General features: G+C 33.1%; 2 protein-coding genes across 2 annotated transcripts; one reads left to right on the top strand and one right to left on the bottom strand.

Moving 5' to 3' along the window:
- Positions 1 to 411: 411 nt before the first annotated feature.
- Positions 412 to 3114, top strand: LOC129870410 (uncharacterized). The gene is made up of 4 exons (XM_055945195.1): positions 412 to 500; positions 632 to 674; positions 783 to 832; positions 943 to 3114. The coding sequence occupies exon 4, from the start codon at positions 1399 to 1401 to the stop codon at positions 2923 to 2925; it is 1527 nt and encodes a 508-aa protein (XP_055801170.1). The 5' UTR covers positions 412 to 500; positions 632 to 674; positions 783 to 832; positions 943 to 1398; the 3' UTR covers positions 2926 to 3114.
- A 1313-nt stretch (positions 3115 to 4427) lies between these two features.
- Positions 4428 to 7430, bottom strand: LOC129870007 (heat shock cognate 70 kDa protein 2-like). Its single transcript, XM_055944570.1, has 2 exons — positions 7124 to 7430; positions 4428 to 6355 (listed from the first exon to the last, which is right to left on the bottom strand). The coding sequence occupies exons 1-2, from the start codon at positions 7335 to 7337 to the stop codon at positions 4611 to 4613; spliced, it is 1959 nt and encodes a 652-aa protein (XP_055800545.1). The 5' UTR covers positions 7338 to 7430; the 3' UTR covers positions 4428 to 4610.
- Positions 7431 to 11582: the final 4152 nt, after the last annotated feature.

Here is an 11582-nt window from a genome sequence, read left to right as displayed (position 1 = left end):
AATTTCTTATTTAATTGTTCCTTAGGTGATTACTTTTTCATCTGTTTTAACATTAATAGACATATTTACTTGAAATCTATCATTAATTGAAAGGTGATATACATTACACACAAAATAACCCAAACGCCACTATTACAATAGAAAAAATACCATGTTTTTGTAGAAAAAGGAAGATTTTTCAAAAAGCGTTACAACTTTACCCCCAAATATTTTATTCATTTATTATTGATTTTGCTGTTTCAATAATTTTAATTTGACAGGTTATAATAATTGATTTGCTTTATCTTTTTGCTAACACCGTCAACGTTTTCTAACGGCGTTTGCTCCCTTTGTTTAACGGTTGTAACTAGTGCAGGTCCTTTCTCATCAACCCTTATCAAAATTATCTTATTAAGAAGCTCTCAATCAAAGTCCGCTTTTCTCTTTCATTCTCTTTTTACGTCACCGCCCCCCATAACTTTTTTTTTTTTTTTTTTTGCAGATGCACAGCATTCTATAAGGTATTCTTGAAAAAAATTTGGATCTTTACTTATTTTTTTCTACTGAAATTTGTAATTTTTATGTGTTTTATGTGTTATTGCTTTATGGGGTTCTGTTTTTTTCTTATTTTTTGTGATGTTACATATTGTAGGTTTATTTGGAATCAAGAATTGGTGTTCTGGTTTTGGAATCAGGTATTCTTGAAAAAAATTCATTTTGGATCTTTACTGAAAAAATTGTACTTTTTATGTGTTATTCATTTGTGGGGTTCTGTGTTTACTTGAGTATTTTTAATGTTACAGATTGTAGGTTTGTTTGGAATCAAGAATTGGTGTTCTGGTTTTGGAATCAGGTATTCTTGAAAATTTTCATTTTGGATCTTTACTGAAATTTGTGCTTTTTATGTGCAGCTCATTTGTGGGGTTCTTTGTTTACTTGAGTTTTTTTTTTTTAATGATACAGATTGTAGGCTTTGTTTGGAATCAAGAAATGGTGTTTTGATCTTGGAAAGGTTGAATCTTTAATGGGTATTTGATGTATTGTTTGATAAAGTTTTGAATTTTGTGCTATGGGTGTGTTTGAAATGCATTGGGAAGTGGTTTATATGGTTCTTTGGTTATCTGTTTTGGCTGGAATTTGAAGGTTTTTGAATCTTGAGTTGTTTGATTCAAGGTTTTTGAATCTTGGGTTGTTTGATCCTTTGTGGATATGTGGATGAGGTGGTCATGTTTATGTTACTTGGTTGTGGTGGGAATTTTGTTCCGAATAGGCGGATCCCGGATTTAGAATCGATTAGTTGGGAGTGGATTCCTTATAGTATGTATATGCATTTTCAAGATCCTTTTTCACATGTGTACTTGGTTAGAACCCCGTGTTGAGGGCTAGAAGCACCTCTACGACCACCCTGAATAATAGGAAATGCTTGCAAAGGGGAAAATGGGTGAAGATCTTCTAACAACCTTAACCATTGAAAGCAATCATTTGTCCACCCTCTTGTCCATGGATTCCGGTTCATCTTCTCATGATGAAATGGAGAGGGAGTTGATCCGGACTGTTAACCATTTACAGCCGCCTGATATCAATCTCCCACTCGAGCCCAGCCCTCCTCCTCCGTCGTGGAATGATACGTGTGATATGCTAGATGTAGGTCTTGGTCCCCAACATTATGAGGTTGAGACGAATATTAGTGTCACAAAGGTTGGGAAGAAGTGTGCTAAACGGCTTGATAGTATTTGGGGCGCTTGGTTTTTCTTCACTTTTTACTTTAAGCCAGCTCTGAATGAGAAGTCGAAGGGTAAGATTATTCGCGAGAGTAATGGGGTTTCTCGGTATGATAAATCGGATTTGAAGCAGGATGTTTTCCTTGTTCAGCATGATATGGAGAATATGTACATGTGGGTTTTTAAGGACAGGCCTGAAAATGCTCTTGGCAAGATGCAATTGAGGAGTTACATGAACGGGCATTCACGCCAGGGAGAGAGTCCCTTTCCTTTCACTGCAGAGAAAGGTTTTGTTCGATCTCACAAAATGCAGAGGAAACATTACAGAGGTCTTTCCAACCCTCAGTGCCTTCATGGAATTGAAGTTGTTAGGTCGCCTAATCTTACAGGTCTTGATAAGGAGGAGCAAAAGAAGTGGATGGAGCTTACAGGCCGAGACATGAACTTTTCAATTCCTTCTGAAGCCAGTGACTTTGAGTCATGGAGGTGTCTTCCGAATACAGAATTTGAGCTTGAGCGAGCTCCTGCATTGAAGAGCAACTCAATTCTCCGTCCAGAAAGATTGTTGAATGGATCCAGTCTGAATCTATCTACTCGATCTGCAAACCATGTAAATGGAGAAGGACTAAACATTTTGGCTGTCTGCAACAAGAGGAAGAAAAATGGATTTTCTCGAGGAAACAATGATGATTGCTGTTTGCCTAATAGTCAACATCCTGAGAGGCTTCCGGATATCCATCCAATTAGCCCACCCTGGCTAAGAGATTTTTCTGGTGCTATGCAAGTGGCATCTGGTCCAGTTACAGCTGCAAAAACTATTTATGAAGATGACGCTGGGTTCTTGATACTCGTTAGCATGCCTTTTGTGGATCTAAAAAGTGTCAAAGTTACTTGGAGAAACACCATCTCTCACGGGATCGTGAAGATATCTTGTATCAGCACTGGATGTATCCCTATCATCAAAAGACAAAACAGGACTTTCAAGTTATCGGATCCAGCTCCTGAGCACTGCCCTTCAGGGGAATTTGTCAGGGAAATCCCTCTTAGGACTCGCATTCCAGAAGACGCTAAACTAGAAGCATATGGAGATGAAACCGGGACTATGCTTGAAATTCATGTGCCTAAGCAGCGCATAGGACCAGAAGAGCACGAGGTTCTAGTGTGCCTTCGCCCCTCGCCTTGGACCACACATGCATATGTTGATTTGACAGAAGCAATGGCTTGAAATCAGTGGGTGCTCACCTCTCTTAGGTAGTAGTTACTATTATTTACTGACCTCAATGGAAATGATATTTATATTTTCTTCTAATTCAATCAAGAAAGATTCTTTTTCTTTCCGCTCATCAACCAAATGTAGAACACAAGATGCTGAATTTTGCATGCCCTCAATGTCCACACCATTTTGTTCCTGCTACTCTTGATCTTTTATTCGTATCGTTAACAACTTCATACTGTTTTTCTTATCGTTGAATGGTATTTGTGCTTAGATCTCCTGTCTCAATTCTTAATGGCAGTGTGTTTTGTTTTCTGTATTACACATATCCAGCCTTTAAGCTTTTGTTTGGCACTATCGACCACTGTCTAATATGATACTGCATTGAGATTGTTCATTTTCTGATACATCCATCCCTCATATCCTGAGAGGAAGTTGTTCACTGGTTATCAAGATAATTCGAACTGCAGCAATGCACACCAACTTTTTGTGTTTAGGAGTCGTCGTGAGTTATAAGGTATAATAATACAAGACAAAATGCTTATCCTGCATTTAGTTGGAGGTATTAAGTAGTCCTTGAATTATTTATCCTACCATTTATACTATAGTGATGGAATAAGTTATTCCGAAATAACTTGTTTCCAACCAAACAATTACTGTATCAAAAAAAAGTTATTTTTATATGTTTAAGGTTTCTGTTCGAATTTTTTTTGCTATAGGCAACTATGTGCTCGAGTCGCCCATGCCTTTCTGTCAAACACTTCATAGAGCAACTCCTATCAGTTCTGGCACTCCTATTGATTTAGCATTTCCGATTTATTAGTTATCTGTGATAAGAAGGGTTTGATATCCTTGCAACTTTGGCTATTTTGTGGGATATCTCAAAATTAAATTTGAAATGAAATTTATATTGTATCATAATATAAATTTGATCTCAAGCCTAATCCTTGAAATTGTTTTATCCCCACTTCTCAAGTGATATAAATATAATTTCGAAATAATTTAATCAGTTAATCAAACAATTAAAGTCGAATTTGGGTGCTAGTTGTCGAATTTGGGTACTAGTGGTTTCGGTATGTAAAACTGATCGGTACAGGTGAGAAATTAATGGTAGGATTATAATCCGAAAATTATAATTTTATAATATAACATAATCTATTTGAAACAACTTCCTCGCTTATGTTTTAATTATTCTTTTATCCATTTGAATTTTTCTTAAAACTTTCAGATGTTGAATGATTGATATGAAATTTTTCTTAAATTTTTGTGTGTGTCAGCTTCTGCTAAAGGAAACTTCAAAAGCCACCTCCAACAGACAATGTTCATTCAATCGAGCACCATTCTCTCTTTCTCAACTTAAAAAGAGGGAAGATGACTTTTTAAGAATGTCCATTGAGTTTCAAGTCGTTTGTTTGTATTCAAAATTGGTCTAATACTTTCTGGCTGCAGTATATACGAAATTTAGAGACGTATGGAAGTCTTTAAAGAAAAGCTTAAAAGACATAAAATGATCAACATGATAGAGAAGTTGCATAAAATTCATGAACTGGCACAGAGCAAATGTAAAACACAAACTGAAAAAGACTTGACACGATGAAATATCAAGGATATAACAACACATACACAAAACAAGTTTACATAACTATACTATATCTTATTACTACTACTTAGAAATAGACTCCATCATAATGTGGAGCTTAATCGACTTCTTCAATCTTAGGGCCTGCACCAGTACTGCTAGCACCAGCTGAAGGGCCATCTTCATCCATGCCACCAGCCATGTCAGGACCACCAGCACCACCCTGGTACATCTTTGCGATAATGGGGTTGCATATGCTCTCAAGCTCCTTCATCTTGTCCTCAAACTCGTCAGCCTCCGCAAGTTGATTTCCATCAAGCCATTGAATTGCTTGCTCAACCGAATCCTCTATCTTCTTCTTCTCATCAGGAGAAAGTTTTGAAGCGATCTTCTCATCCTTGATGGTGTTCCTCATGTTGTAGGCATAATTTTCCAAGGCATTCTTGGCTTCCACTTTCTTCTTGTGCTCTTCATCTTCAGCTTTGTACTTTTCGGCTTCTTGAACCATTTTTTCAATCTCTTCCTTGGACAATCTTCCTTTGTCGTTTGTGATGGTAATCTTGTTTTTCTGTCCAGTTGTTTTATCCTCAGCAGAGACATTTAAAATACCATTCGCGTCAATGTCGAAGCATACAGTGATTTGGGGGACACCTCTTGGTGCTGGAGGAATGCCAGTGAGTTCAAATTTACCTAGCAAGTTGTTATCTCTAGTCCGAGCTCTTTCACCTTCATAAACTTGAATCAAGACACCAGGTTGATTGTCGGAGTACGTTGAAAACACCTGCTCTTTCTTAGTTGGGATTGTGGTGTTCCTCGGAATCAAGGTGGTCATAACTCCTCCAGCAGTCTCCAGACCAAGGGAGAGAGGGGTAACATCCAATAGCAATAGATCCTGAACTTTTTCATTCCCTTCACCACTCAAGATTGCAGCTTGCACAGCGGCACCATAGGCAACAGCCTCGTCCGGGTTGATGCTCTTACAGAGTTCCTTCCCATTAAAGAAGTCCTGCAACAATTGTTGCACCTTTGGAATTCTGGTAGAGCCACCAACAAGAACAATTTCATGAACACCACTCTTGTCCATTTTAGCATCCCTCAAACACTTCTCAACAGGCTCCATACACTTTCTGAAAAGATCCATGTTAAGCTCCTCAAATCGAGCACGAGTAATGGTTGTATAGAAATCAATTCCCTCATAAAGAGAATCAATCTCGATCGTAGTCTGAGCAGTTGATGAGAGTGTTCTTTTTGCCCTTTCACATGCAGTCCTTAATCTCCTAAGAGCTCTAGGATTCCCACTAATGTCCTTTTTGTGCTTCCTCTTGAATTCTTGAACAAAGTGATTAACCATCCTGTTGTCAAAATCTTCTCCACCAAGATGAGTATCACCAGCAGTAGCTTTCACTTCAAAAATACCTTCTTCAATGGTAAGAAGTGAGACATCAAATGTACCACCACCCAAGTCAAAAATAAGCACATTCTTCTCCCCTGTACTGCTTGATTTCTTATCAAGTCCATATGCAATTGCAGCAGCAGTAGGCTCATTGATAATACGCATAACGTTGAGGCCAGAAATAATTCCAGCATCCTTAGTAGCCTGACGTTGTGAGTCATTGAAGTAAGCAGGCACAGTAACAACAGCATTCTTTATTGTTGTTCCAAGAAAAGCCTCTGCAATCTCCTTCATCTTAATAAGAACCATGGAGGAGATCTCTTCAGCAGAGAATTGTTTCTCTTCACCTTTGTAATTGACAACAATCATAGGCTTGTCAGCAGGTCCTGGGATGACCTTAAAAGGCCAAAGCTTCATGTCACTTTGTACCGATGGGTCACTGAATCTCCTACCAATTAATCGCTTGGCATCTGCAATCAAATATTGAAGAGTTTTAGCATAAAGAATTGTAGCCATATATCCCTAAAAAACAATTCACCAAAAAGTAGATCTAAATTCCACAAACTACAACTATCTATGATCGACTTTAAATTAAGCAGTATAAGAATTGAACCAAGAACAATAAGATATTAGAGGGGAGACAGTTTTAAATTCGACAGATTCCACTTCTTCAAGCTAAGTTAAAACTCATAATTACTATGGTACTACTATGAACTAACAAAAACCAGGGGCGGAGCTACAAATACGAGATCAACAGACCGTAAGTTGATACTGCAGAGATACAAATCAGGAACAAAAATATAGCTAATCACCGATAATTTAAGCGTCATATGTACAAGGCTTGATGAATTTGTTAAATTCCACTTACTAGAGCTAAGTCACACTCTCAGTATAATGGTATTTATGATACAGGGGCGGAGTAGGTATGCTTTCAAAAATCTAGCTCAATGTGTATAAATGATTAATTGAGAAGTCAAAGCTACCTTCACTCAAATTCAAAATACATAAACTCAAATTTCTAGCTCGAATACTCATATAAACTCGAAATCTAGCTCGAATACTGCACATAAACTCAAATTCCTAACTCGAATACTGCATATAAACTCAGAATCCTAGCTCGAATAAACTCAAATTCCTAGTTCGAATACTGCACATAAACTCAAAATCCTATCTCGAAAACTAAACAAAAGAGAGAATCGTAAATATAAAATGCCAAATCATAAAATTGCAAGGCTTACCAAAAACAGTATTGGTAGGGTTCATTGCAACTTGATTCTTCGCAGCATCTCCTATCAGACGCTCCGTATCAGTAAACGCCACATACGACGGTGTAGTCCTGTTTCCTTGATCATTAGCTATAATCTCAACACGATCATGCTGCCATATACCTACACATGAATAGGTCGTTCCGAGATCAATTCCTATCGCCGGTCCTTCACCTTTTCCGGCCATTTCTAAACCTTTTTCGTTCACAACAACAAAAAAGAAAACACAGAGAGTGATTACAGATTGTTTGTATAATAATGTGAATAAAATTGAAAAAAGTGAGCAGATTATAAATAGTTGAAATCGGATTACTCTAGAAGTTTCTAGGTAACCGTAGATTGGACAACTAAGACGGTGAGTTTTTGTGTGACGAAAGTTTTTTGACCAATTAGTTTTAGCTTCTGGTAAGTTCAGGAGATTTCTCTAAACCTCTAGACGTGTTTCATAATGCTTGGCTCAAATTTAGTTAATTATTAACATTTTAAATCAAATAATTTTTAAACTTTATTTTAAATTTAAGGTGTTATTTTTATATTTATAATTATAGTAAAAAAATAAAAGTCGTGAGCTAATATGATTAAATTAATTATTCTAATATAATATATTTATGGATTTTAATTTTTTTAAAAAATATGTTGAATATGCCAACAAAATTCATATTGCTAGTTGAGATAGCTATTTTTGTCTCAAAGGAACAGCGAAAATTATCCTATTGCAAAAGAACGATCAACTCCATCAATATTATAAGATATATCTTAAAATAAATAATATCACATCTTATTAACATTATTTTTAGATTGTTCTAACCAATAATTTGAACTTCAAATGATGAGCTAAAGTTCAAAATGTCATTTTATTCTAAATACCAATTATTATTACTATGTATATATATAATATGTTTCGATTAATCAAATATAATTTTATTACCTTAGCTATGCAGGCTGAAAAATGGAATTGGGCTCAAAGCCCAAAAATTCAGCATCGTGGGCTTGTGTAACACTTGCATACCAAAAGTTGAAATTGAAGGGGCATTTCAAGAAGGAAAATTTACACAAATGTACTATATTAAAAAAAATTATTTATCATTTATAGTAATAATATTTTTTTACTGAACATTTATAATATAATTTTAATACATATTAGCGAAAATAATTTATAAAACTCATATAATTGATTACTCTAATTAATAATTGGCACCACTTGAAATATAATTAAGCAGTAGTTAATTTTTAAGATAAAGTAAATATCTGAATAATAATATTTTATCTAAAATACAAAAATAAAATAAAAATTGATTACTCTTTATCAGATCCAAAACTTTAATAAGTGAAACTTTAACATAATCATGTGATGGAGTTTAATAATTTGCTCAAGTCACAAACTCTGAGAACGAATCATGAAGTTCAACATAAAAAGTTGAAAAATTCAAACTTTCACGATCTAAATATGAAAATTAACAAAAAAAAAATTATGTGATTTAACTATCGATATTAAAACAATAGAGCATGTTAGGTGCTAGATAATTTTCAATCTTTTTGGAGTATTAAGTACAAATCCTAAAGTGCGGAAGAAAAGCATACGCATGTTGGCATGTATCTTATGTGCCATCATTTAGATTATTACTTTTTAAATACGATTCTTTTCTCGTTTGATATTCTGTATTTTATTATTGTATAACTTATATTTAAGGATGATGTTTTTTATTTAAAAAAACTTCATTCTCAAAAACTTAAACTTTACATATCTTATTAAAAATAAAAGAATTTGAAATTATCTCATCATAATTCATATACATGTTACTTAAAGTTAGACGGATTCAAAATTTTAAATTATTAATAGATATAAAGTATCAATACGGGTTACTTTTTTGGGGAATTTTCGTATATAGTCATTCAAAAATATCTTAATTATGCTTCATAGCTATAGTTTGTTAATTACAATTCGTAGCTATAGTTATAGCAGTGTTTGTATAATTCGCGCAGCATTTGTATACGTTTGTATAATTCGCTATACAATTCGTATTTTTTGTATAACGTTTGTATATTTCACTATACAATTCATGCACAACGTTTGTATAATTCGCTATACAATTTGTAGTGTTTGTATATTTCGCTATACAATTCCATTCGAGCACAACGTTTATATAAATCGCGCGAATTATACAAAACTCAAACTGTAATTACAGATGTTTGCCGCGAGCGATAATTAATTCAAAATATGACTACATAAGCTAATTAACTAGTATATATTTATTTATCCGGGTAATTTTTCCTACTTTTTTTTTGTGACAATAAATGTGTCCAGATCTACTTCTGCATGCCCATGAAAAAGTTGGTTAGCTCACTCAACCCCTTCCTTCCCAATTACTCTATGTACCATTTCTAAAGTGAATTAATATATATGTACTAATTCATCATTACTTACTTGGTTTTAGGTTACTATATATTAAATTTGTTATAAATATTTATTTGTTATTGTAGATCATTTTAACTTGGTGATGCAAAAGAAATTGTTATACTATTAATTAAGATACAAAAATTAAGCTACATTTTAAATGGTCAACTGATCATCATTTCATGTTTAATATTTTCTTCTCTTCTGTGAAATATATTTTTTTATTAGTTTTTGTCAAATATAGGTACTTATTTTGGGGCTAAATTAATTGATTTTATGTAGAAAAATCATTTTAGAGATAAAATATTATTCGTCAAAGATAGCTTTATTCTTAAGGGTTAGAGGTCAATTTAGAAGTTTTAGCTTATAGGTTCTAGATAAATTATTTTTATCCATTTTAAATAATTTACTCGTACAAACTATATTGAATTTATGTTAAAACTATTAAATTTTATCAAACTCATAACTATAACCATGTCTCTGTCTATGTTCAAGGCTCGAAATCGAAATTTGCAATCAAAAGGTATTTCATTTTATGTTTGATTTGGGGTATTAGTTAAAATTTGAAATTAATATATCCCATAATTATTATCTTTTTGGTATAAAATTCATCCCATAATTTATATTAAATAATTGAATTATCATATCATATAAAAAAATAAAAAAATTTTATTAAATATCTCGATTTATAAAATATTTTTATTTATTTTATTACGCGTATCAAACGAGCCTTTATAAGCACCAAAAGACACACCCTTTAGCCATCAATAATAAGAAGAAAGATGCACTTTACGTTCGTCAACTTCAAATGGGAACCAACGTCTTCGCACTTTTTTTTATTTGATATTTATATTAAAAATTAAATAAAATATTTTCTTATAAATGTAAATTTACATTCAGAACTTCAATTCAAATCTTCTGAATAAATAAATATAAAAAAAAATTACCACTCTACAACCGCACCCTTATTGATGCTCTTTAATTTGCACTTCAATTTCAATCTGTTAACTCATAAGACATATTACTTCTAATTTCTTTCTTTTAAATCTTTGTGGTGTTCATATTTCAAGCTAAAGTGGCAATATTCCTCAAAAGTTAAAAGCAAAAGAACCATTTTTTTTGTATACATATATAGTAACAAAAGAACTATATATATCAAGTCGAGATCATAAATTCCTCACTTTTTGACCATTAAAAATCAAAGAAAGGCCACTTGAAATAGTTTTTATTTCCTTTATTTATTTACATTTATAAAAGTTACTAGTATACTTTCTTGTTTCAAATGATGAAGTTAAAAATATTTGCTTGGCTATCATTATTATCAAAAACTTTATTATAAACTGATAAAATATTGAATCTCTGAATATTATTAAGTCTTTTTTCCTTCTAAAAAAAGAAGAAGTCTCCTTTATCCTTCCTTAATTTTTTCTCAATATATATGAGAATATTACTTGGACCTTCAAAATATTATCGAACGGATGTGTATTGATCAAAATTATAGTATGAGTGAAATAACATTTTGAAGAATTTGAGCAAGACAAAAGATAATTAAAGACAACATAATATGTGTACATTGTTGGAAATATAAAAAGGGAGGTGTGATAAAATACTTTCTATGGCTGCTGAAGAAGGTCCTAATTATGTTGGAGAAGACAGACAGAACAAGAAGACTAAAATACAAAAAATATTTCAGACATAACATAGTTGGATCATGAACACTACACGTTATTGGGCTCGTCTTGGGTCCCTAGTATATAAAACCGGACTACTTGTTCTTCAGCCTAGTAAATGTAGTACACAGTATAATTAAGATACACTCTAGCATACAGTATAAATGGCACTTGGATGAGAAAAAGTTGGTTAGGATAGTTTACAGATTTATTTTATTTATTTATATTCCTTGTAAGTATAGAATTTACATTTCCAGTCCTTGATCTATAGTATAAATAGATATAGCATTGTATACAAGAGATTTAGAGAAATATACAGGAGAATATTTTCAATCGTGTTTGTTTGATTTCTCTCATTCTTTCATCG

Source organism: Solanum dulcamara, chromosome 10 (assembly GCF_947179165.1).
Source record: "Solanum dulcamara chromosome 10, daSolDulc1.2, whole genome shotgun sequence".
Lineage (NCBI taxonomy): Eukaryota > Viridiplantae > Streptophyta > Magnoliopsida > Solanales > Solanaceae > Solanum > Solanum dulcamara.
The sequence above is the reverse complement of the archived record's forward strand: the minus strand, read 5'-3'. Positions and strand labels throughout refer to the sequence as shown.

Excerpts from the sequence above, each read along its gene's own strand:
- LOC129870410 (XM_055945195.1), top strand. The coding sequence starts at position 1,399 with ATGCTTGCAAAGGGGAAAATGGGTGAAGATCTTCTAACAACCTTAACC.
- LOC129870007 (XM_055944570.1), bottom strand. The coding sequence starts at position 7,337 with ATGGCCGGAAAAGGTGAAGGACCGGCGATAGGAATTGATCTCGGAACG. Across the intron at positions 6,356-7,123 it reads CCCTACCAATACTGTTTTTG|ATGCCAAGCGATTAATTGGT; the intron begins GTAAGCCTTGCA and ends ATTTGATTGCAG.